Raw genomic sequence first — 25,719 nt, 5'->3', positions numbered from 1 at the left:
ACACTTTTAAATATGAATCAACTTGGGGCAACTAATCATGCTGTGAAGTGTGTGTGTGTACACATGTGAGTGAATGTGTGTATGCATTTGTTTGTGTGTGTGTGTGTGTGTGTGTGTGTGTGTGTGTGTGTGTGTGTGTTGTGTACCACAGAGTAAAAAGCTAGCCCACACCCAATACATTCACACCCCAATACGATTGTGAATGTGATGTCATTACAGTGTATCAAAGACGACCATCACATTTCATTAACCGGATCGGTGCACAGAACCAAATGGTTCACCAAGGGGGCTAGAGCCAGGGCCCCTCAGCCTGGTAGAGCCACTCTCCCCATCTTCTCATCTGAACCCCCTCCAGCAAAGTGGAGAAAGATTATTAGTGGACCCTGAATTGTGTTACAACAATGAAGATCTTAAACAATTGCAGTCTGCATTGAACAAACTGAATGACATTCCTTGGCACTATATATTAAGTGGAAATGTTACCGTCTTGTATGACTGGACACTGAATTGTGTTCCAATGGTACACACTGACTACAATTGCAGTCTGTATTAAAGTATGCATTGAACAGCAGTGACAGTCAATGGCACTATAGAACAAGGGGCAATGCTATTGTATCATTTCATTTCAAAAAAACATTGCGCGCAAAAATCAATGCTACCTATAGACTAGCGCACAATGTTATTGTCCTATTTGCTAAGAATTCTGGGTGAAAAGAAATCAAGGCTGCCTATAGACTAGCTTGAGAGAGCCTGCATTTTGAATGTTTGGTGGAGCAGATTGCTGATTCCATCATGATATAGAAGTGCATGGCACGGTGGACAAACAGAAAACAACCCTGAACATGTAGCAACGGGAGGTTTATCAATAACCACATGTGCGACCAGAGGTTGGTAGTAGTACACACGGCCGATAGCCACATGTCAATAGCAATATCCAGGCTGTATCCCCCCACCCACCCTAAACCAACTGGCTAGACCCCCCCCTCCAGTTCATTGGCATGGCCAGTTCTGAGAAAATGGCTGCTAACAACATCAACAAGGCTCGCTAAGCTATTCTAATCAGCGCTGCTGCTAGGATGCTAATCGCTATACATTTTTGACGTGTCATTACAGCGACCCCTTCTCAAACTCTCTAAGGATGTGCGCAATCATTAACATGCAATATCTCGAGGTCAAAAATAAATAAATCCAAACGCACAATTTGCCTAATCCATATTTAGGCCTTGTGTGACACTCCCTTCTGTTCTAGATATTCTCAGGACAAATCAAAATAATGAAATCAGCTCTTTCCAATCCGTAGCCAAAAATATTTACAATCAGCTGGTCATGACAGGATTAGAACAGTTGCATCCTCTAATGCTCGAGCCACAACACTGCATTCCCAATTGTGCCTTTCATGGTGAGCAGATGTGGCGCTTTTAAAATTACACTGTAGACCTAATGACCTAGATTGCCGCACTGGCGGCAGCCCCGTGGATGTGGATGGAAGGGCTGACTAGGTCTCAACCCCTTTATGGGGATTTCGGTATACAGCAGAGGGTGAACCGTGAAACTAGGTCTGTGACTGTCTGACTTGGATGACCTAGCTTGGAGGCTATTCCTTCTACCTGGAGAATAAATAAAGAGGCTTAACTAAGGTAGATGGGAAATTGAGTTTTGGAGAGGTGTGAAAATGCTGATGTTGGAAGACCAAATACGGCAGGCGCTATTCCCAGAGTTCTCCCTAGTCCCAGACCTTGGTGGTGGGGGCTTCTCGCTTTCCTGAGCCGGGTGGATCAAGAGATTAAAGCCGTTTGGGCTGGGTGTCCGATTAAACAGACCTGATATTCTCTCTGACAAGGCTTACCCACTCTGCCCTGTGAACACAACCAGAGCACATATTCACACACACAACATGGCTGGCATGGCACAGAGATGGGAGAGAGAACATGAGATAAAAGTCTTACCAACCAACACATAAGACATCCATTAGAATATAACTTTGCCACTGACAATCACCAAATACTCATACTGTAATCTAATATCGTTTAAAAAATGGGGCATTGTCCAGAGCCTTTAAATGGACAGTAATCATATCTTAGAAGGGTGCGAAAGAGACAGAGAGAGAAAGAGGGAGAGAGAAGGGTCAACAATGATGCACTACCTCATAACAGCCATGCTACTATGACAACTACCTACTCTCACTAAATAGCCATGCAATTTCCCCGTATTAGTCACAGGCATGACGACACTACTCCAGAAATATGATACTCTTCTTTGATTGCTGTCTCCCACTGTATTCACTTATAAATATTTGCATACTTCTTGCTTGTTGAGGTGGAAGAGCGAGAGAAAGAAAGTAGGCTAAATCTGTGTGCTACATAGATGTAACTTACCCTCCACAATCTGTATACCACTGTGATTTACAGCTATAGGCACAAGGCTTCGGAGGGTTGAGTGATGCCAGCAGTCGCTGACAGCCAATCAATTCATTTACAGCTCATGTGCAGACCACTCAGTAGCCTACAAATGTCTGCCTGATCGCTGTCTCTAGTCTGGCTGTCACTACTAGCACCATGGACAGCACCCCACACAAGGCTGCCTCCATCAAACCGCACGTCACAACACACCCACCCTTGCAAAAAAATATGATCTACGACACCTGTATTGCATTTGCACAAGACGTCGGCTAACCTTTCTTTTATAAGGGCGCATCGTGCAGAAAGATGCAATCAAAGTATTGTCTCGTAAGTGCCTTGTAAAACTTAATGAGGAACCCAGATACTCTCGAGTCACAGTTGTAAACCATTCCACCCGCCTTGCAACGGGAGCGTGTGACAGCGAGCACATGGCCGTGGTGACTAGCCTACAACACTGCTGACACACAGGCTACACGGACTGACGGATAAATAAGGTTGTGATTCAAGACGTCCGCGCTCCTGTCTGGCGCTGGGCTATTGCCTAATGGGCTGGGCCCGGCGTATTCATTCATCTAAGCGCGGCTTGAGAGAAACCTGATGAGCATCCATTAGACTATAGGGTAGCTAATCATATCCAGAGATCGGGTCATAGAGCAAAAAATAAATGCACACGTCGACACTTACCGGGTTCTTATCTTGCTGGCTCGGGACTCCATGGCTGGCTGCTGTTGCTAATGGTTTCATAATTATACAATATACACCGGGCTAAAATGTAACATCCTGAGTCCAGCTCTCTATGCTACAGCGCGCCTCTCCCCCATCTTCCTCCTCCTCCTCCCCTCTCTCAGCTATCTACCGGGCTGTCTCTCGTTCTGGGAAGAGAGGGGGTGATGCTGAATGAAGCCGGCTTCGGTTTCAGACGCACCAGCAGCCCTGCATCGGGGTTTAACTCCAGCGAGAGAACAGCCCAGCCTGCATTGCCCAGCGCCCGCTATGGTCTTGCAGCACAGGGATGGATAAAAGGGAAGAGGGAGAGAAAAAAAATCGACTGAGGATGCTCGTCGTGCGTTTTCTTTTTACGCTGATGCCAATTAGATAGATTCCTCCTCCAGTGAGCTCCGGTGTGTGGATAATACGGCAGGAAAATAAGGGGGGGAAAAGGCTAAAATGGCTGACAGCACTTTCACTCACGTTCGCTCCCTCATCCTACCTCTCCCTCCCTGCTCTGCTCTCTTTCGCTGCCGATGGTAGGCTGGCTGTCACAAACAAGCACGCCTACGCGCACGCAACGACTCGGCTTTTACGCACCATTAGATTAGTCTGAGACCTAGGAGCCACAGCCACCACGATCCTGGCTTTGTTAACACTACTCTCGGTTAATTTGTGGACCAAAGCACGGGGACGTGTGTGTGTCAGTGTGTGTATTGGGGAGAGATGGGGGTGGGGGGGGGGACTTGAATAGGGACCTCCCTTCCTCACTGATGCTGAGAGAGCAGCCGGTGGTGCCTGCTGTTCTACTCACACAGTCTACACGGCTTAAAAAGAGATAGAGGGATAAAGGATGAATAGGCTAGCTGGAGTCAGACAAACAGATACACAGGGAGATCGAGAAAAAGAGGGATGGAGGACGCAAAGGAGAGCAAAACGCTGAGAGAAATCAAAAGGATACTAGGGAGAAAGGGAGGAGAGAGGCGGCGAGCCCAGCGAGAATAATGCCATTATCACGCTCACTTCAGCGGGAGGACGGCGGCTGCAGCCAGTTGGCATGGTAACGGAACCAGGAAAGCAATTTCCTGGGTGGTAGACAGAATGCGAGAGAGGGAGAGAGAGGGGGGCGCATCCTCTTCAGTGAGAGAGGAGAAAAGAGGAAAGGTGGGCCTGATAAAGACTTGCTCAAAGACAGTGGGTAATAAAATGGCTATGGAGACGAACGGCGTTCGACTTAAATCGGTATGACAATGATGTCACCGCTGTCACGCGGCTGGAGTATAGTAACCACGGCGACTGAGCATGACTCGCCCCCACGGGGCCTTTGGTGGTTGCTGTGGCGACAGAAGCATAGAGACACGGAAAGATGGAGGAGGTAGAAAGAGAGAGAGAGAGAGAGAGAGAGACAGGGGGAGGGGGGGGCACACATTTGTGTCAGAGACAGTAGCCATCTAGTCACCGACTCCTCTCCCCAGAGTAGGCCCCCATCAAGCATGGGCTGTGGTATCACATCACAGACAGGGCTGATGGATCTTTCAAATGATGACACGCAAGCGCACACACGCGCACGGACACACACACCATAACCACCCTTCACAATATACCACTGGGTGATGAGTGCATGTGTGCATACGTGCATGGTGTGTGTGTGTGTGTGTGTACAGGGGACGCCCATTCCCCTAGGCCAGGGATCAACAACTAGATTCAGCCAGGGGCCGATTTTGTCTTGAGCGGATGGTCAGGGGGCCAGAATATAATTACAAATAATTTGTAGACTGCAAATGGACTGCAAGAAGCCCAAACGGATATATTATTAATATTAATTTCAAACCTTGCTCACATTTGTACACAATCACATACTGTGCATCTCTCTATTATGTGTGGGAATACTTTGGAACAAATCCCACCCCCCTCCAGGAAACTTGGTGGGCCAAATAGCCACCAGTTAGGGAACCCTGCCCTAGGGGATTCTGGTTATTGGCAACACAAAGGGCCCCAGTCAGATATGAGGCCAGTGGGCCAGGCTTGGTGACGGACACTGAGATATGAGAAGAACAGCGCTTTAAATGACAAAAGGCACAGCGAACAATTGCTTAAAGGGCAATAAAAGGCTGTGTCCGAAATGGCACCCTATTCCCTACATAATCACTATGGACCCTGGTCAAAAGTAGTGCACTATATAGGGAATAGGGTGCCATTTGGGACGCGTCACAAAACAATGAACAATAGGCAGCCGAGTGACTCGGAGCTGATATTACTATCTCCAAGTGGCACAATAATAAACTGGTAATTCAAATGAGAATCAAAGCCCCAACGGGCAAATAGGAAAACCCAGCAGTGTTCCTACAATGACCGTCAAAGACAAATAGCTTTTTTACACTAACAATGTAAGGACCTCGCTTTGTGCACAGGAGCATTGTCATGCTGAAACAGAAAGGGCCTTCCCCAAACTGTTGCCACAAAGTTGGAAGCACAGAATCATCTAGAATGTCTTTGTACGCTGTAGCGTTAGGATTTCCCTTCAAATGGAACTCAAGGGCCTAGCCCAAACCATGAAAAATAGCCCCAGACCACTATTCTTCCTCCACCAAACTTTACAGTTGGCACTATGTATTGGGGCAGGTAGCGTTCTCCTGGCATCCGCCAGATTCGTCCGTTGGACTGCGTGATTCATCTCTCCAGAGAACGCTTTTTCACTGCTCCAGAGTCCAATGGCGGTGAGCTTTACACCACTCCAGCCGACGTTTGGCATTGCACATGGTGACTTGAGGCTTATGAGCGGCTGCTTGGCCATGGAAACCCATTTCATGAAGCTCCCGACGAACAGTTCTTGTGCTGACGTTGCTTCCAGAGGCAGTTTGGAACTCGGTAGTGAGTATTCCAACCGAGGACAGATTATTTTTACGCGCTACGCACTTCAGCACTCGGCGGTCCCGTTCTGTGAGCTTGTGTGGCCTACCACTTCGCAGCCAATCTACTGCCAATGTTTGTCTATGGAAATTGTCAGCAACGGGTAAGGCTGAAATAGCCAAATCCACTAATTTGAAGAGGTGTCCACATATTTTTGTATATATAATGTATGTGTTGCCGGTGCTGCCTTCAGATTTGCAACTTTTCTGTTTACACCATCCTTACATTAGCCTTGGATGGGTTGTGGCAAAGTGACCTAGAGTGATTCTTATTGCAGTGTTGGATAGGAAAACAACAACTTCTGAACATACGTATGTACAGTATATCTATATATGGCTCTCTGATGCAGATCAATGTAGGTCAATGGAATAGTATACACTACATTTACACGTTGTGTGTATTGAGTCGTGCTTGAGAGGGCTATTTGTTCACATATACACTCTATAACTACTGCGGTAATAGAGACAATGCCTCCAAAGCAGGGGTTGTATTTATTATTGGCTGGTCGGCCTCCATCCGACCAATGGAACATGAGAATACCCACTGTGACATCATTCCCATCACCCTCTCTAGGCCCCAGGCGATGATATAATGCATCACCAAAACAAGCTCAGGTGTTTGCTTCTGGTGCTGATGACGGTGTCATTAGCATTGTTGGCAACAATCGTCAGGGGACCAGGGCATCATTATGTCATTACATCACCACGGCAATGAGTGGGGCGGTGGGGGCGGGGGGTCGTGTCTGGGGACCACAGCCAGACACTCTTGGTCGCGCTTCAATGCTTCCCAGCGACAACGAGACTATGGCTCGGTCCCAAATAGCATCCAATTCCTTATATAGTGCACTACTTTAAACCAGGGCCTATAGGGTGCTATTTGGGACATAGACTATGGGGTTGACATTCTGCTGAACAACCTCAATCTAAATGCAAAGGAAAGGCAGGGGCGCATTGATTTTAGTTGATTGTAACACTGATGTAACAATCCTAGTGCAGCGTAACATTAATGGATTCAGATTCAATTGAGGGGGCCGGTAAGCCTTTCGACATCAGCCATTTGTATTGTTCTTTGCTAACCACTGTGGCTATAAGTTTATTCCAAACATTATGGGCTCGGGATGCATAGCATTAGGGTCGTAAAAAGTTCATTACCACGGTAGGGAAGATAAAAGCAAACTCACATGTATGTGTACAGACATACACAGGTGCATGCTGTAGGCAGACATAACAAGCACATAAAAGCAATAGTCATTTACTGTCTTTAGATAAAAGCAATTTACAGTTAGTTTTATTACTAGCACGACTGCACACGATGAACCAAAGAAAACGAGAAAATTAGGACAAAAGAAAGTGCCAAATTAAAAACCCAGTCTATTCCACAAGGCTACTGTATCAAGGATAACTAATATTGTGAATCCATCAAGTTACTATAAACATCAAATCTGACATGGCCTTTCCCACTCACACACAGTCTAGTAGCTGGACAAAGACTAAGAGCTCAAACCTTCCTCTCTCCCCCTCTGCATCTTCCTACAAGTCAATATGTACCAGTCAAAGCAAATACCGGTACTAACACCTCGCCAGATACCGCCAGAGCCAGTTAAACCACTGAAATGACACATTTCAAAGGTTAACCAATGCAAATGCTCTTATCATTGGGTAGCATTGGCCATTTCTAAAATAGGACAATAGCACATAATACAATATATACTATGCCTGGCTCTAAATCTCGGTTTCTCTCTAGTTTTGCAACACTGTTGATTATTTCAACAACTAATATAAAACCGATTAAGCTAGCTAACTAGCTAAGCGATTAGCATCAGTCAAGCTAACCAAAGCAGCTAAAACGGACGCTACCAGCCTGCCAATTGTCACGCCCTGGCTCTGGGGACTATGTTATGTTAAGCCAGGGTGTGTAAGTCTATGTTTTGTATATCTATGTTGGCCTGAGTGACTCCCAATCAGAGGCAACGAGTGTCAGCTGGTTGTCTCTGATTGGGAGCCATATTTAACTATCGGTCTTTTCACTTTGGTTTGTGGTTTCTTGTTCCTTTTGGTTTGTGTGTATCGAAGGACTTCACGTTTCGTTCGTTGTTTTGATCGTGGGATCTGTTTAATAAATAATATGTACGCATTCAACGCTGCGCATTGGTCCTCCTTAAGCGAACGTGACACCAATACCGATCATGACGGTGTAATTCCTAATGTTAGTATACGTGAGAGAGTCTAGAGCCTTGTTAAATAGCAGACTGTGCATATCAATAAGTTGCTAATACCCTGCTACCATCTCCTCCTCTAGGGTCGACTTCCTGTGGGGAAATAAAAGGGGCTCACGCCTCTTTCCTGACACTGCTGTTCCCACGCCACCTATGCCAGTTCAAGAGGTATCAAGGTATTGTGTTGCTGTTGGCACGAGTTGGCGTGGGCACATTTCCTGTCCGGGCAGGAATTGGAGAGGCTTTCCGAGCCAAACAAGGTTACCACAGCCACAAAGTCATAATTAAACCCTGCCTATTTCTACAATTTATCTTTTTAAAATCTGATTTTAAACCTAACTCTAATCTTAACCACAGTGCTAACCTTATGCCTAATCTTAAAACATTTTTGTTTTCATCAACTTTTCTGATACAGACAATATGAGGAGAGGGATGGGGAGGACCAGGAAGAGGGAGAGGAAAGGCCTGAAATAATGGGCTCAGACTCCTCCCAGGATGTAGGGCAAGTAAGCGGTGTCAAAACAGCCAGGGTCTGGTTTCCCAAAAGCATCTTAAGGCCATAACTGCGGGAAGTAGGGGTGCTGGAGATGCTGCAGCATCCCCTGAAATTGAAGTAATTTCCCCAAAATTATAGAAATAATATTTATTTCAAAAACTATATTACTCCTGTCTGAACAGACAAATAAAATCATTCAAAATACTACACCAGAGAGCATAATTTAGCCACAGAGGATCAATAGATTCTGTGGGTGAAGTTTTATCACAAGCACTAACATTCGAGAAGGCCGCAATTTGGGCAGCATGCGCACCAAATATAGAACCACTTGTTGCGTTATGGCCATAGACATATAATCCATAGAATGGTTTTGGAACCTATAACCCTGGCAAATTGACTGTTAAAATCAGGGGTACACTAGCAATGGCTGCCAGTCCTGACTTGAATGGGAACTGCCATCTATTGATTATATTTCTATGGTTGGTTGTGGCTGTCAGTTTGCCTTTTGCAAATTTCTAAATACAAATCACGAGAAAAACGTACAGTTTGGAAAGCAAATAAATGCCTACTGCTGAAAATACTAATCTGTCTATAGAAGCAACATTTATTTCTCACCTTTTGAGCAATTCTGAGCGAACAGCACTGTTTTTCAAAGTAGATTATCTTGAGATAGGCTATAGGCATGAGCGCATCGGCCATTAACTGTGAGCAGCCTACGCTTCATCATCATTGGGTGAGTCAGTGCAACTGGAAAGTTTAACCTATACAACATGTATGTACAGTACCAGTCAAAGGTTTGGACACCTACTCATTCAAGGGTTTTTCTTTATTTGTAATATTTTCTACATTGTAGAATAACAGTGAAGACATCAAAACTATGAAATATCACATATGGAATCATGTAGTAACCAAAAAAGTGTTAAACAAATCAAAATACATTTTATATTTGAGATTCTTCAAAGTAGCCACCCTTTGCCTTGATGACAGCTTTGCACACTCTTGGCATTCTCTCAGCCAGCTTCATGAGGTAGTCACCTGGAATGCATTTCAATTAACAGGTGTGCCTTGTAAAAAGTTAATTTGTGGAATTTATTTCCTTTTTAATGTGTTTGAGCCAATCAGTTGTGTTGTGACAAGGTAGGAGTGGTATACAGAAGATAGCCCTATTTGGTAAAAGACCAAGTCCATATTATGTCAAGAACAGCTCAAATAAGCAAAGAGAAAAGACAATACATCATTACTTTAAGACATGAAGGTCAGTCAATATGGGACATTTCAAGAACTTTGAACGTTTCTTCAAGTGCAGTCGCAAAAACCATCAAGCGCTATGATGAAACTGGCTCTTATGAGGTCCGCCACAGGAAAGGAAGACCCAGAGTTACCTCTGCTGCAGAGGATAAGTTCATTACAGTTACCAGCCTCAGAAATTGCAGCCCAAATAAATGCTTCACAGAGTTCATGTAACAGACACATCTCAACATCAACTGTTCAGAGGAGACTGCATGTATCAGGCCTTCATGGTTGAATTGCTGCAAAGAAACCACTACTAAAGGACACCAATAAGAAGAAGACACTTGGTTGGGCCAAGAAACACGAGCACTGGACATTAGACCAGTGGAAATGTGAGATTTTTGGTTCCAACCGCCGTGTCTTTGTAAGACGCAGATTAGGTGAACGGATGATCTCCACATGTGTGGTTCCCACCGTGAAGCATGGAGGAGGAGGTGTGATGGTGCTTTGCTGATGACACTGTCTGTGATTTATTGAGAATTCAAGGCACACTTAACCAGCATGGCTACCACAGCATTCTGCAGCGATACGCCATCCCATCAGGACAATGACCCAACACACCTCCAGACTGTGTAAGGGCTATTTTACCAAGAAGGAGAGTGATGGAGTGCTGCATCAGATGACCTGGCCTCCACAATCACCCATCCTCAACCCAATTGAGATGGTTTGGGATGAGTTGGACCACAGAGTGAAGGAAAAGCAGCCAACAAGTGCTCAGTATATGTGGGAACTCCTTCAAGACTGTTGGAAAAGCATTCCAGGTGAAGCTGGTTGAGAAAATGCCAAGATTGTCCAAAGCTGTCATCAAAGGAAAAGGGTGGCTACATTGAAGAATCTAAAATATAAAATATATTTTGATTTGTTTAACACTTTTTTGGTTACGACATGATTCCATATGTGTTATTTCATAGTTTTGATGTCTTCACTATTATTCTACAATGTAGAAAACAGTAAAAATAAAGAAAAACCCAGGAATGAGTAGGTGTGCCCAAACTTTTGACTGGTACTGTATGTATGTACAGTATTTTATGATGTGTAACAACGCAATTATGTGCCAAACATTAGAATAAGCTGCCTCAATATTTGCAGCCATATTGGTGATAATATCTCTCTAGTATTATGGAATAATTCTAATGTTAAGGTAATATTTGAATGTTGAAATCTGATCTGAGAGCAGTGCTTCCTTTCTTTTGAACCTATGAGTATCGACACATGCTCCAACGATGCACTTAGCGAACACTCTCTGAGTGGGAAATGCATGTTACATCTTCGGCCGTTGTTGGAACGATGCATCGTTAAAACAGTCGTAAGCCTAAGTTACATCGCTATTGGGAAACCGGGCCCTGGAGGATAGGTGGAGATGCCTCTGTTTTAAGATGTGTGTCAGGGCCACGGTGAGGTGTTTGGTCGTTTAACAGATACATTTTGCAGACCGAGTGTATGATTGATGGCCATTGGAACATGTGAAAGTGGGTCTGAGTGTTGTACAATAAGGTCCATGTAATAACAAGATCGGTAGTTGAAGTGTTTAAGCCTGGAAATGAATGTGGCTTGGTGAACACCACAGAATATTCAACCTCCCCATTATATTGGCTGCATAACATTTCATCTCACCCGTCAAAACTGAGACAGTGTGTGTGACTGACTGACTACATGAGATTGAGTAAGGAGCAGAAGAGTACCGAGAAAGTCACAAAACAGGCACAATATGCTGATGTCATCGTCCAATGTTGACAGAGACAGGGGACAGTGAGGGAGATTAGATGGCATGATATGACCCCTACTAGAGCCAATTTCCCTCCATAGGCCTACTCGTTCTACTATTCTTCAAATGTCTGTAAGCATATTACTCAACACTGTTGTTTTGGAAGTTCAAACTCTTCCCAACAGTCAGTGATATGAGGGAATGCCAAATCAGTCCATGTTTAGGACAACAGTTTTCATGCAAATCAATAGTTACAAATGTAGGCTACATAACAATCTATACATGCTTATCATGGGAATTGTGACCGTTCAAAACTGTTATGATTACATTAGGATAAAGTGCCCCCTTACCATAACTTCCTTACATAGCCAGCAAAAAATAAATTGAAGATGTGTTCTCCCTGGTCGGTCATTACAGAAGCAAGTGGTTGGATCCGTCTCTGTGTGTCTCTATGATATTGTGTAAATCCTTTTAACCTGGGGCTTTTGTATCCATGCAGCAGTTGAACCTAGACACAGCAGAACAGGCCACCACAAAGGACAGCTCTAAAAATAGGACCCCTGCTTTTCCACGGGCGTGTCTGACAGGTTCGTCTCACTCATCTCTCTCGCTCTCATTCATCTCTGAACTGAATGTTCACCTAGCACTCCTATTTTTTCACCATCTCTAATCCGATTTCGTCCGGAGCCAGCAGCATCCTGGAGTCAAATCAGGATATGAGAATACTGGAGTATCGGAACATCTGATAGAGTACCTGAGGATACTATATTTAAGGAGTGGTATTCAATCTAAAGCAATAGCCAGCTTGGGTAACACAAACACACTGTTCTGGGTAAATCCATTTGAATTCAATCACTTTTTGACAGCATCCCTTTTGATTTGAATGAAACCTTACATACATATTTGCCCATTGTAGAAGTGTCAAAGTGACTTTTTGGACCGGAATGCGAAAATATTCAAGAGATAAAGGTGCTCAAAGTTGACCCATTTTGCATACCCCACCATACCATGAGACATCCATCACTGGAAAATATAAATGGCTGATATCAGGGTTTTTTCTGGATCAAAAAGGGGCTTAGGTAGTGGCCGTGGCAGGGGGCATGACAATGGGGGCGGTCGGCCCTTCGGAGCAGCTGAATTGTAGAGAACAATTTTGGAAGTGTAGTGACATTTTAGGATTTTTTTTACTAATTTCCTACAATTCTGCAAATTTCTCCAAGGAGCTGAGAGAAATGTTAGACGTTTTAAAGCTAATTTCATGCGATTCTACATATTCTGCCATGGAGCTGAGAGAACATTTTGCAGTTTTAAAGCACATTTCCTGCAACTCTGCATTTTGCTATGGCTAATGCTATGTTCTTTTGTTCAAACATAATAAATTATACAACGGGTGGGTCTAATCCTGAATGCTGATTCGTTAAAACTGCATTCAAGCCGATGTCTATTCCACAAGTTACCACACGCTAAATCTATGACGTTAAAATGCCTATTTACTCTGTTCCATCTGACTGTGCAATCCACTGTCTCATCAGCCCAGGCAGGCAAGTTATAAACTTGATCTCCACTATAAAAAGCATCTAGACATTATCTCACATTTCTTTTAGACTAACATTTCGTTTTCAACAGTGGAGATTTGTATAAACCTTGCTGTCTGTCTCTCCGACATTTGCAACATTGTTTCAATATTCAAATTCAATCTCCAGCTGTCCCATAGTAATGAACGTGTCGGGAGTCGGGATGAGACAGACAGGAAAGGAAGCGTTTCTCAGCCAGACGAAATCATGAATCAGCTGGCATAATTTTTATGGATATATACAAAGAAATGTCAATTGAAAAAAGTGCAGCTACTTTGCAGTCTTTCTAGTTTCAGTTTGAAGTGATTGTGCTAGCTGTGTTGTTGGCTAGCTCCTCTGAACAACAGTGTCCTGATGAGTGAATACATTATGCCAAATCGCGCCTCATTAGCTCATTGTTACGGATGTATCCAAATAAATGTCACTAGAAAACAGCTTAAACAAATGCAATGCAGCTACTTTGCTGTTATTCTGGCTGCACTTTTTGACGTGACTATAAGTTAGCCGTAGATGGCTAGCTAGCAAGCAAAGGATAAGAAGGTTGCCAGACAGTACGGCAATGGAACATTGCCGTACTGAACGACTGGGTCACGTCCATAGATACAGAACAAAAAGACTGAAAGACTGGGTCGCGTCTCTAGCAACCGAACTGATAGAACAAATTACCAGCCGGCTTGGGTAGCAAACCTAGATTTGTGTCAGGACTATATCTTGTGGAAGGATGAAATAGCATGAATAAATTCATCAAAATAACTTATTTTTTTACCCCATTTTTCTCCCCAATTTCGTGATATCCAATTGCGATCCAATTACGATCTTGTCTCATCACCATGTTGGTAACCCATTGTATAAAAGTGATAATGCCCTCGAAGCCGGTGACTTCGTCTTGGGCCTAACAACACCCGTGCCAATATATCCTCCAAACACTGGCTTCTCAGGCATTATCACTTAAATAAAATATATACTGCTAGCTCAACAACTCAACTGACATTACAAAAAATACATTCCATTGCATGAGCCACATCAGTTAGCATCATTTGAATGAACATTCTACACTACCATGGGAATTATTGCATCACAATACAAGGCAGCCATTGAGAGTGTAACCATGAGTTTACCAGTCAAATAGTTTACCAGTCAAGGCCACAATCATCTCCAGCTTCCAACTGCCTCATTCATCCCCGCTCCTCTCCCCTGTAACTATTCCCCAGGTCATTGCTGTAAATGAGAATGTGTTCTCAGTCAACTTACCTGGTAAAATAATGGTTCCAAAAAAAATAAGTATATAGATGCGGTAAAGGGATCAATCGAACTCGACCAAAACAATGGAATTGCCATGGAAATGCGTGGGGGAAAGGGCCGTTCGAAAGATCCCGAATCTCCTCCCAGCAAAAATAGCCAACATTTAGGCTATTGTTTATATGTGTATTTCATTGAGGTAAAAATTGGAGTTAAATGCTTGTATGGATGTCAACCCCAACAAATATTCGTGTCATAGTCACAGTTAAAAACGACTGACTACCACTACCGATTTCTGTTTGCTAGCTATGTTAACCAGCTTATACGAACAAGAGTTAGCATTTAGCAGTCACTTCTTCTAAACCGGTAAAGGGAAAACTTCTAAATGTTATGCAGCGAAAACAGCCCAATATATCCAAATCGGACTTAAGTAACAACATTGTGGCCCTGCTACAATACATAAATCATGATGGATGAAACTTTGTTATTTCAGATTTGTTGAATGTGTGCCTGTCTGGTCAATGGAACGGTCTGCGTTCCATTGACCCCTTTACCGCATCTATTGCCAGAGTTAGAGGTTACAAGTACATTCTATTCATTCTATTTATATGGTTTTTCCATCCCGAAAATATATTTTCTGGAGATTTTTTTTTATACATAAAAATGATTTCCTTTTTTAAACTTTATGCAAAAACGCGTAAACTCATATATATTTTTTCAGATACACATTTTGTGTTGTGCCAACCATTGGTTAAGACAACATGGTCTTGAATACATGTTTTGGCTGATAAATGTAATACAATGGGAATAAAATCAAAATGTCAACTTTCAAATGGTACAATAAAGATGGCTGGAGGTCCACACATCAGAGAATGTTAACATGAATGGGATTATCTGTTGTTTTAAATCATACTGTCAATCCTCAATAGTAAACCTATTGAAATCATAGAAAGATGGATAACAGAATAGGCATGACTATTTAAGTTGACATTCGACGGTGGGTGGACTGGTGGGTGGATCTTTGTGGTAGCAATTAGAAGATCAAATATAAATTCAATGAAAATGTCAAATGGTGTACGAGCTAAATTGCAGTGGTCTGAAGGGATAGGTCCATTTTATTTCTATGATTGAAATGACACCCACCCTGTATTCAAGAGTATACTGTGTCTCAACCGATGGCGGGCACAACACAAACACCACACATGAAATAGGGTCTAAGCAATAACATATGCTAACATGTTTACGTGTTTTTAGATATATGACGTTAAAGGTTTAAAAATGTCAATTCTTATAAATAAACAATTTTTCAAGAATAAAATACACTAAGCTTTTAAATTATATCAAACTCAACCGTTCATCTTTTCCAGTGATGAAGACATGATGTCTCATGGTATGGTGGGATATCCAAAATGGGTAAACTATCTCCTGAATGTTTTGGCATTCAGATCCCAAAAAAAAGTCACTTTCTGACCACGTCTTCCATGGGCAAACATGTATGGAAAGTTTTGTTTAAAACAAAAGGGATGCTGCCAAAAAGTGATTGAATTCAAATGGATTCACCCTTCTTCACTAAAGCATTTTACTATGCAAGAACGAATAGTCTTGAAGGCTACTCAACTCATGGTTTGGGTTCATGTACTGTATAGTCAACACAGCAATGTTCCCAGATAAAAACTGGAAAAACCTCAACCCAATCACACATCAATTAAAACGCACTCAGATACTGCAAAATAATTGTTTTTGTTTTTGTCAAACTTCACAAACCCACTTATTGGTTTGGATTGGATCATGATTGTCTAAACCCAGATATAAAGTAACAGCAGAATTAACATGTATTATTGGCTTCTGATTTTACCATCTTGAACAGCACTCTAACATTGTTCAGCGGTTGAGATTCAATGTTCCTCCAACAATTAAATTGCGCTCATTATCTCGGTTTATAATCATTAAAATGGTAAGGCAATCCTCACTATCATGCTCACTGCACTGTAGGCTATGTGATTACGACCATATTCCATGTTCACGTTGTATCTCTAACTTAACATATTTACATTTGCTGTTTAACATATCAGGGTAGAGACTCATATTCAGATGTGAAATTGTGAAACTCTATACAACCACAATTGCTTTTCCATTTCATGTCTCAATAATAAATAAAAAAAATTGCATTTTTGTCCTCTTATCAGGGATAAAGGGGGGAAAAAAACGTTATCATTCCAGACACCATCAAATGAAAGGCATGTAAGTCTACCTAAAGGTAAACCTACCTACAGACATGAAAGTGAGAGACAGACAAAGGCACATCATGTACACACAAAAATAGAACTAGCACAGACAGCTGCAGTGCACAGGTTAGCGAACACACACTTTTTTGTTTTTGTTTTTGTTTGTATAGATGTAATGTATTATAGATGACACCTGTACCATGTTAGACCATGATGGTTTTTAGTGTGTCAAAACTCATTTTGAATGGTCCACAATGTGGTTTTAATTTTGTATTATTTTATCATTGTGGAGTGACACTTAAATACATTGTTCTAACTCTAACTAACACACACACACACACACACACACACACCCACACACACAGTACCTGAGCTTTAATGCATTCCTGGGAGCATTCAGGATGAAATGAACGGCATGAAAAGAAGAAGCAGAGAGGAAGATGGGAGTTATTAAACAGGCCACACGTCACTCAGTGATGAAGAGAGAGAATTAGGCCTGGCGCTTCAGTAGCTGCAATGGACAGCTGTTAAAAAGCATTATCCTGTGCCAGTTGGGCAGGGGTAGAAACACACAAACATGTACATTATTCATTGAGCCAAACACTTCCATCCTCCTTTACCTGTTTCACATCACAACTAAGCTATCTTTCACTGGTTGGGCATTAAAGAGACCTTATACCAAGACTCACTCAGCCTCAACACACACAAAGACAGACACACACACTAAAACATTATCGAGAAATTGCAAGAAAGCCCTAATTGCATTCAGCGAGGGCACAGTCAAATATGTGCCCATATTGTGAGACAAAACGGTTTCGGAATCATCATTAGACGCAATAACTTCAGTCCCCTCTGGGGAGTTTCAATTTTACATTGAAACAATTAACACCAATGACGGAAGCAAATGAACCCGTGGTTGGTTGGATACAGAGACGGAGGCGAGAGGTGAGGTTGAACTGAGGGGCATTGATTCGCTGAGGCCGCCGCCGGCCGTGTACGTCGCAACATTGAAATTAGGGAACAGCTGCTCAGGGCCTAGGCAAGACACTGGCAGCCACCGGGCAGACCCCAAAGAGAGGGTTTTCTCATCCATTCGGGTGGAGAGGGAAAGATGGTAAAATGGAGAGAGTGATGAAGAGAAATTAAGAGAGCAAGAAAGAGAGACAAACACCATCATCACAGAGATAAAACCATCCAACCCAGGGTTGCCATGTCTGTGTTTTTCCCACAAATTGAGCTACTTTGAAAACGATATCGCGGGTGAAAATGTATTGGTCGCAGGTTGTGGGTTTTTGGGCTACTTCTAAATTGCACCGCAGCCGCCATTGGAATTAATCTTAAAAAAGAAAAATCTATTTCACTGTGACCTGCTGATGACTATCAGGCAGTGAGCCAGGCTGTTGCTGAGTGAGTGAGTGAGTGAGTAGTGGGGAGGGCGCCGGAGGGGTGTGTGTTTATGTTGAGAGAGCACTACAGCAGGTAGCTTAGTCCACTATTGGCTGAGTCGCGTGATTGAGAGGCTACGGAGCAGCACGCATGCTTATCGTGACAACCTTTTACCAGTTGTAGCTAGGTGTTTAGATTGTCATTATGGAGACACCCATTTCCAACCCCTTTTCTATAAAACATTAACACGCTAGAACTGATCCGCATCAAGATATAACATCGACAAAGCACCAAAACTATTTTGGGCGCATTAGATACATTCTCTCTGAGGTGTTTTAAACTCCATTCTAATGTTGACTTTGTTTATGGAAAACGGTATCAAGCGAAGTGTTTTACTCATGCTCAGTTCTTGGGTCTAGGGGGCTGTGCGAGTGTACATTTGAAATGGAAGGTTTGGAACTCCATCGTGCTTCTGTTATAGGGAACAGTCCTCAATGAAACTGACATTAAATGTGAAGAATGATACGTTTGCATCTGTTGGCCATCAAATAGCCTATTCATTTATATGCTATTGTAGGCTACCATTTGACACAAATATGTTGAAACGATGTTATCACTGGAGTGAATGCAATTCAATTTGGGCCACTTGTGTAGCCGACCTGGAGCTGGCAAAAGGATTTAATAAATAGCATATAACTTCAGTTTATTGTTGTTGTAGCATTAAATTGGAAGTTATGAAAGCTCTATCGCAATTGTCGATTAGTTAGAACACATTAGACTGACAATAATAGTCATTCAGATTAGGCTACAGGTTAAAAAAAAAACAGAAACACTGGCTGTTGTTGACAAGCATATTCAGTTCATACACATATTAACGTTTCATTCAGTGATTGAAATTACAACCCCATCTTCAGTTGCCTATTACAGCAGGCTATTGGGAAACAGAAGCACTTCTTACTTTGAAATCGCCTCGCTATTCATGTTTAATAAATTAGTCTGTCAATTTGAACTAAGCAAGCTGCTAAATTGTTCAGCTTACATTGCCTAGGCTCCTGTAGGCTATCTGAAATTATATGTAGGCCAATCAGGGGCTATAGGCTACCTGCATCTAGCTAAGCAAACCATGGCAAAGTTGATATCAATCTCGCAAATGGGCCATTTACAGCTAACTGTTTTTTAGTCTTAACATCTGGCACATAATAACGGCACAATTGCCAGAAAATAGACTAACATTTGTTTTTTTTTAAGTTCGTCCAAGTGTTTCTTGCACACAGATGGAGATCCTCTGTCCAACTTTCATCAATCAATCAAACTCTTCTGTTGGATTTTTCTATTGTTATGCATATGCTCAAGGGATTTATTATACAAGGGATCCCATGTAGCTCAGTTGGTAGAGCATGGCGCTTGCAACGCCAGGGTTGTGGGTTCGATTCCCACGGGGGGACAGTATGAAAAAATGTATGTATGCACTCACTAACTATAAGTCGCTCTGGATAAGAGCGTCTGCTAAATGACCAAAAATAAAATAAAAAAATAAAAACATGTAAAAGGAATTACAATTATAAACTGGGTGGTTCAAGCCCTGAATGCAGATTGAGTTTAATATATTACTGAGCTTTGAGTGTTGCTAGTGCAGGTACATGGAATCATGGTAATTCTGCCCAAAAGGTATATTTTTAATTATAAACTGGGTTGTTCGAGCCCCGAATGCTGTTTTGGCTGAAAGCTGTGGTATATCCGACAGTATACTACGGGTATGACAAAAAAAATATTTTTACTATTTTTACTAATTATGTTTGTAACCAGTTTATAATAGCAATAAGGCACCTCTGGGGTTTGTGGAATGTGGACAATATACCACGGCAAAGGGCTGTATCCAGGCACTCCGCATTGCGTCGTGCTTAAGAACAGCCCTTAGCCGTGGTATATTGGCCACATACCCCCCCTCGGGCCTTATTGCTTAATTATAAACTGGGTTTGAGCCCTGAATGCTGATTGGCTGAAAGCAGTGGTATATCAGACCGTATACCACGGGAATGACAAAACATTTATTTTTACTGTTCTAATAAAGTTGCTAACCAGTTTATAATAGCAACGGCTAACGGCTGTATTCAGGCACTCCGCATTGAATCATGCTTAAGAACAGCCCTTAGCCATGGTATATTGGCCATATACCATATCCCCTCCTGCCTTATTGCTTAAGCATTGCAGTCAAACAAGTTAAATTGACATCCATTGATGGAAAATGATCTGGAAAGTTTAATAAGGGCTTCTTTTTTATTTTATTTTACATATTCAAATTCCTTTATTATGGCCACATCATAGCTCGCAATAATTATTTTGATGAAAATGCTTCTAACGTCATTACAAGTTACGTCGATATTCCTTCTTAATTGGCTTGGTAACGTTATGGAAAAAGGGTTTATTGTATAAATGTGGAAACTGACTAGTTTACAGGCCTTTTCGGCAGATTTTGAGTGGTTATAAATACACACACACAGAGAGCGAGAGAGACAGAGAGAGACAGAGACAGAGAGAGAGAGAGAGCAAGAGGGAGAAGGAGAAATAGGATAAAAAGAGAGCCAGACTGAATAGGTGGTGCCCATTCTGAGGACAGAAGGGGCTCAGTCAGTGTGGCCGACCTCGTCTGAGCGCGTACGGGCGGTGTGTGATGCATTCTAAGATGTCTGATAGCGTCGGCTGCAGGGCTCACAGATAGCCTAAACCACAATGGCTGATTTGACGTCCATTTTTAAGTCTGTTTAACTGCATTTTCATTTGGAACTTGTCCTTTAGCGTTGCTATTGTTTCAGTAGCTTGGCTTTTGCCTTTGAAGCTATTAGCCTTAGCCTTATGTAACAGCCAGGCTATTCTAGGCTTTTCATTTGGTGAAGCACCACATCATTTTTTGCTTTCTAGGACTGAGGTAAAATGGATGTCTGGCAAGTGACAACTATCCATTATTTAATGACGTATTTGCCCATGGAAGTGTCTTTTTCAGGGGAAGAACAGGACATTGGGCTACACACAGAACAAGACGTCCCAAGGAGACCACTAGTGCTAGGTTAGCATGCCATTGGCAGTATACCAGTTAAAATGTAGTAAGACACAGTAGATGTTGGTCACATCCCATCACATCAGGTCCACTGGTGGGGGAACAAAGGCTTGGGACCATCTCTTTGCTTAGAGGGCCTTCAATGGGGATGGACCCCACTGAAGGAAGGCCCACACTTAAAGGGAGGGTGCTGTATATTGTTTTCAATAAAGCATGCTCCTATCAACCATAGATGATTGGCAACATATATATATATATATATATATATATATATATATATATATATATATATATATATATATATATATATATATATATATATATATACACATTTTATTGAAGAAAATGTGAAAGTGGAGACAGAGCAGATATATTTGGATCAGTGTCATCATAGGTAGATAGATACCTTGAATGAAAGGCCCCTTGCTGTAAATGGGATAACCCCACAAAACAAAATGTCCTTACAATACACAAGACCAATGTCCATGCAATACACCTTTTCCGAATGTCTACCAAGTGAGATTTAAAGGGATGTAAATGTGAGTTACGAAGACAAACCCAAGCTCTTGGCTTGTTCCGCTGCTCTCCCTCTATTCCTCTGCCAAATGCATCTCCCTGGTGCATTTTTCACCTCTAAATGCGCCTTAGGGTTTGAGAAGGAAAATCCCAGCGCAGCCTGGCATTCCAAATGCGGGAGATTAGCGTGCTACATGTCAGCTTAGCATCCCAGCCCATCCAGCTTTCCCCATATGCGCTCAGCAGTATAGTCTCAACTGAAGTTATTCCCTCTACGCACTACTGTACTTCAAGTGCACTCTACACCACTTGGGACTACTTGTTACCATGGCACCCCACTTATTCTTCCCACAGGGCCTCTGAGGAGAACTAGAATTTTGTGACAGGCGTCGTCAGGCCATGAGAAAGTTCAGGGTGTCCTGTTATGTAAAAACCAGAGCCAGTCTGAAATTAGGAGGCAGTGTTGGGGGGGGGGTGGATGACGTCTGGTGCGTTTCCGCTTTGTACGGCAAACCCAGATTATTCCATGATATTGCAAACAAGCCAGGGTACTCTTGTTGACACCATCCCTTGGGAATTACAGAAATGGGAGGAATGGATTGAAATAGGGCAGAACTGGGGCTCATGAAAAATAACATGGGGCATGGGGTGCGTTCACATCATGAGAGTGAACATGGGTTACCATGAATAGCAATATGGGGTGTGCTCCATTGGAAAATAAGAGAGATTCTCCATCTCCACACATGCTACCCTTTTAGAATATTTTGGGGGGAGGGGTTTGCATAAAGATAGGCACAGCTTTGGGACCACATGATGAAAAGGACCCCTGTTCTCTCTTCCACACTGACTGCTCTCTTCTCTCCCTTCACTCTCCTCTTCTCTCCTTTCCAGTCATCCTCCTGCTGATTTCTCTGGAGAAACCAGCTGGCTCTATAATTACCATCCACATCAACCCCTGGTGGGTGACTCAACACAGCTTCTCCCTTCAACTACATGGTATTCCTAGAGCTACACTGTGTAGAATAACAACCACACTGACACCGACTGGAGCGATAGGGGACACACAGTAAATATGCACTAGGGCCCTCAGACTCAACTCTGGACCTCGAAGCCAGTTCCACTGCATTTTTTCATGGTTCCCCTCTAATCAGGGACTGCTTTAGACCTGTGTCACCAGGTGTCTGCAATTAATTATCAGGTAGAACAGAAAACCAGCAGGCTCCGGACCTCGTAAGGTAAGAGTTGAGTACCCCTGCACTAGGGGTTATGGGGTGAAGGAAAGATGTAAAGGGAGTGGGTTTAGGGGGTGTTGCATAGAGGCACTCGTTTCAGAGAAAGGGCCCAAAGATGACACAGGAGGGTATAGCCTATATATAGTCTACTAAGGTCTAACTGTGAGGGTGTAGCAATGGTGCACAAGAGGGAGTAGAGAAAGGTATATACAAGGTAGCCTACAGCGAGGATAGCAAAAGGGTGCACAGCATGAACAATACGTTTTGAGTACAGGTACCCAGAAGGGTAGAATAATAATATAAATGGTGAAACAAGGCACAGCATGCCTACAGCAAACACGGTACATTGACAACAATGTAACTATACAGCACAGCAAAGTAGAAACAAGGGTGCACACAGACCAGGGTATACATGTAAGGTAATAACTAGTAGGCTACACAGACCAGGGTATACATGTAAGGTACTAACTAGTAGGCTACACAGACCAGGGTATACATGTAAGGTAATAACTAGTAGGCTACACAGACCAGGGTATACATGTAAGGTAATAACTAGTAGGCTACACAGACCAGGGTATAAGGTACTAATTAGTAGGCTACATAGGAAAGCGTCCGACAAGCTAAGACAAGGACTACGTTAGCCGACACAAGCAGAGGCAAGGTAAGGAGTAAGTTAGGCCAACACAGAAGCTCAAACGACACAAACTGGACGCCAAATGAGTGTCCAGCAACACAAAACAGCCTAGTTACTAACTAAACAGAGGAAGAGCCACGTAGCTAAATGGTGACTCACCGTATGGTATCCCCTGGCTATGGGCGGCTTGCCGGTGGGGTACGGGTCCACCGTGTCGATGATGGTCTGCCGCTCGCCCTTCTGGTTGATCTTGCGGAACCTCCGGCGGGACTGTCGGTGCGATGCTTGCCGCTGGAAGTACTCCTCATTTTCATCCATATAGTCCACCTGGGGAAATGGGGTAGGAGGAAAGGAAGGAGTGACTGTCTCTTATTTTCCTCGCCCCCTCCTCCTCCTCCCTCCCTCCCTCCTCTTCCTGCCCCTCTCACTGCGTAAAAATTGCAGCGTGTGTGGGCTGCGCCTCAACACTCCTCTCCGACATCAAAGGGAGCTATCACAACTCCAGGAGAGGGGGAACGAGAGAGAGGTACATAAAGAATTGGCAAGGGAAGTGTGTGAAAGGAAGAGGAATACAACAGAGGAAGAGCTCAAGAGAGGGATGGAGAGAGAGAGAAAGAAAACATGAGAGGGGAGGAATGGAGTGAGAGAGATAGAAAATAAAGGGAAACATAAACAGAGGGAGATGGAAGGAGAGATGGAGAAAAGGAGAGATACCAGCCCCTTGCCCTGATGTGATTCAGATTCAGTCATGCAGTCATTCAGTCTTGAGTTCAGTCATTCAGTCAGATGCTGCCCTCCCTCCCTTATGATCACTCTGCTCCTGCTGTCAATCACCTTCCGGAGTCTCAGCCCCGTGAAATGGCACAAAATGACAGTCGTAATATGGGATAATGGCACAACTGGCCTCAATTTATGAATACAACTTGCCGTTGAAGAGAAAGCGAGAAAAATACATGTTCTGCCTGCAAAATATTGCATTTTCTCTGCTCACAAAAAGCATTTGAACGACTTGATACTTAACAGTCATGTGCAGTAGCCTGATGACATAGGCCTGGTGCTAGAATGACAAATTTAAGGCATTTCCAGTTGGCACACACTCCTCCCTCACAAGCTTCTTCACTGCAGCTTCACATTTCACAGCACTCAGCCTTTGGGATTACACATCAAATCTCTCTACCTCTCTCCCTCTCTCTCACCAACTGCTGCTATGGCAACGGCAGGGGAGCCGTGGTGGATGAGAGAGAGTTGTGTTGGAGAGAGGAGAGAGAAAGTGCATGTGCTGTGGGTATCAGTTTGTGTGTATAGGTTCGGTTTGAGTGTATCAATCAGTTTCAGTGTGCGTGTGTTGACTGTGCATGAGTGCGTATGTATCGGTTTGAGTGCATGTGTCGGTGTGTGAGTATCAGTTTGGTTTGCGTGTGTATCAGTTTAAGTGTGCTTGCGTGTATCACTTTAAGTATGTGTTGGGAGACTGGGGGCTTAAGAGCGAGAGCTGCTGGTGTCTTAGTAGCATAGCACCCCAAAGCCATCCTCCCAGTAATTATAGGGTGCTTGTTGTTCCCATAATAGCGGAGGCTATGCCAGGAAGTGGTAATGATCAACAGTAGGACAGAGAGGAGGAGAGAAGGCTATTAGAAGAGCTGAAGCTTAGCTTTTGGAGCCACATTTAACAAAAAGGTGCCATCTATATGATTATTATTGTAGACATTCATAGGACACTATGATTACAGAGAATATCTTTGTGGCAGCCATACTGTAGGAAAGTTGGTGGTTAACAGTAACATGATGTAACTGGTTATGTATGATTGCTCTATTGAAACAGAGCGATTTTTTTAGGTGATAGAATCTGTGTCAAATTGTAGTGTGTGATGTGTGTGTCTGTGTACACACTTGATTATGTGTGTGTGATTGATCATGCGTGTGTGTGATTATGTGTGGTGTGTGTGCACGCACACGTCACGAGAGAAAATGACAGTGGGCTTTCATATCTTTAGAGATTTAGCACGCCTCCAAGGCCTCCTGTTCGACAGCAGTTTGCATTGTGCTGCTACTTTTATGTTCTGGTAAAGCTGGATTGATTGGTATTCAACTTTGCTTTTTATAAGGTCTGTGCCAACATTTGATGTTACCATAAA

General features: G+C 43.1%; 1 protein-coding gene across 18 annotated transcripts in view; it reads right to left on the bottom strand.

Moving 5' to 3' along the window:
- The window catches only part of LOC121535521 (rap guanine nucleotide exchange factor 2), a 136,732-nt gene that overhangs the window by 34,634 nt on the left and 76,379 nt on the right, over nucleotides 1-25,719 (bottom strand). For 11 of the 18 annotated variants that reach the window (XM_041842663.2, XM_041842735.2, XM_041842743.2 and 8 more), the window contains 2 exons: nucleotides 23,744-23,911; nucleotides 17,130-17,147 (listed from right to left, as the gene is read on the bottom strand). In XM_041842663.2, the coding sequence (XP_041698597.1) occupies nucleotides 17,130-17,147; nucleotides 23,744-23,911 (186 nt within the window). Of the gene's footprint in view, nucleotides 1-3,083; nucleotides 3,789-17,129; nucleotides 17,148-23,743; nucleotides 23,912-25,719 lie in introns of those variants that run through there. The other 7 variants (XM_041842786.2, XM_041842796.2, XM_041842803.2 and 4 more) reach the window with 2 other exon arrangements.

The sequence above is a fragment of the Coregonus clupeaformis genome, chromosome 2 (assembly GCF_020615455.1).
Source record: "Coregonus clupeaformis isolate EN_2021a chromosome 2, ASM2061545v1, whole genome shotgun sequence".
Lineage (NCBI taxonomy): Eukaryota > Metazoa > Chordata > Actinopteri > Salmoniformes > Salmonidae > Coregonus > Coregonus clupeaformis.
This window is presented reverse-complemented; position numbering and strand designations above follow the sequence as displayed.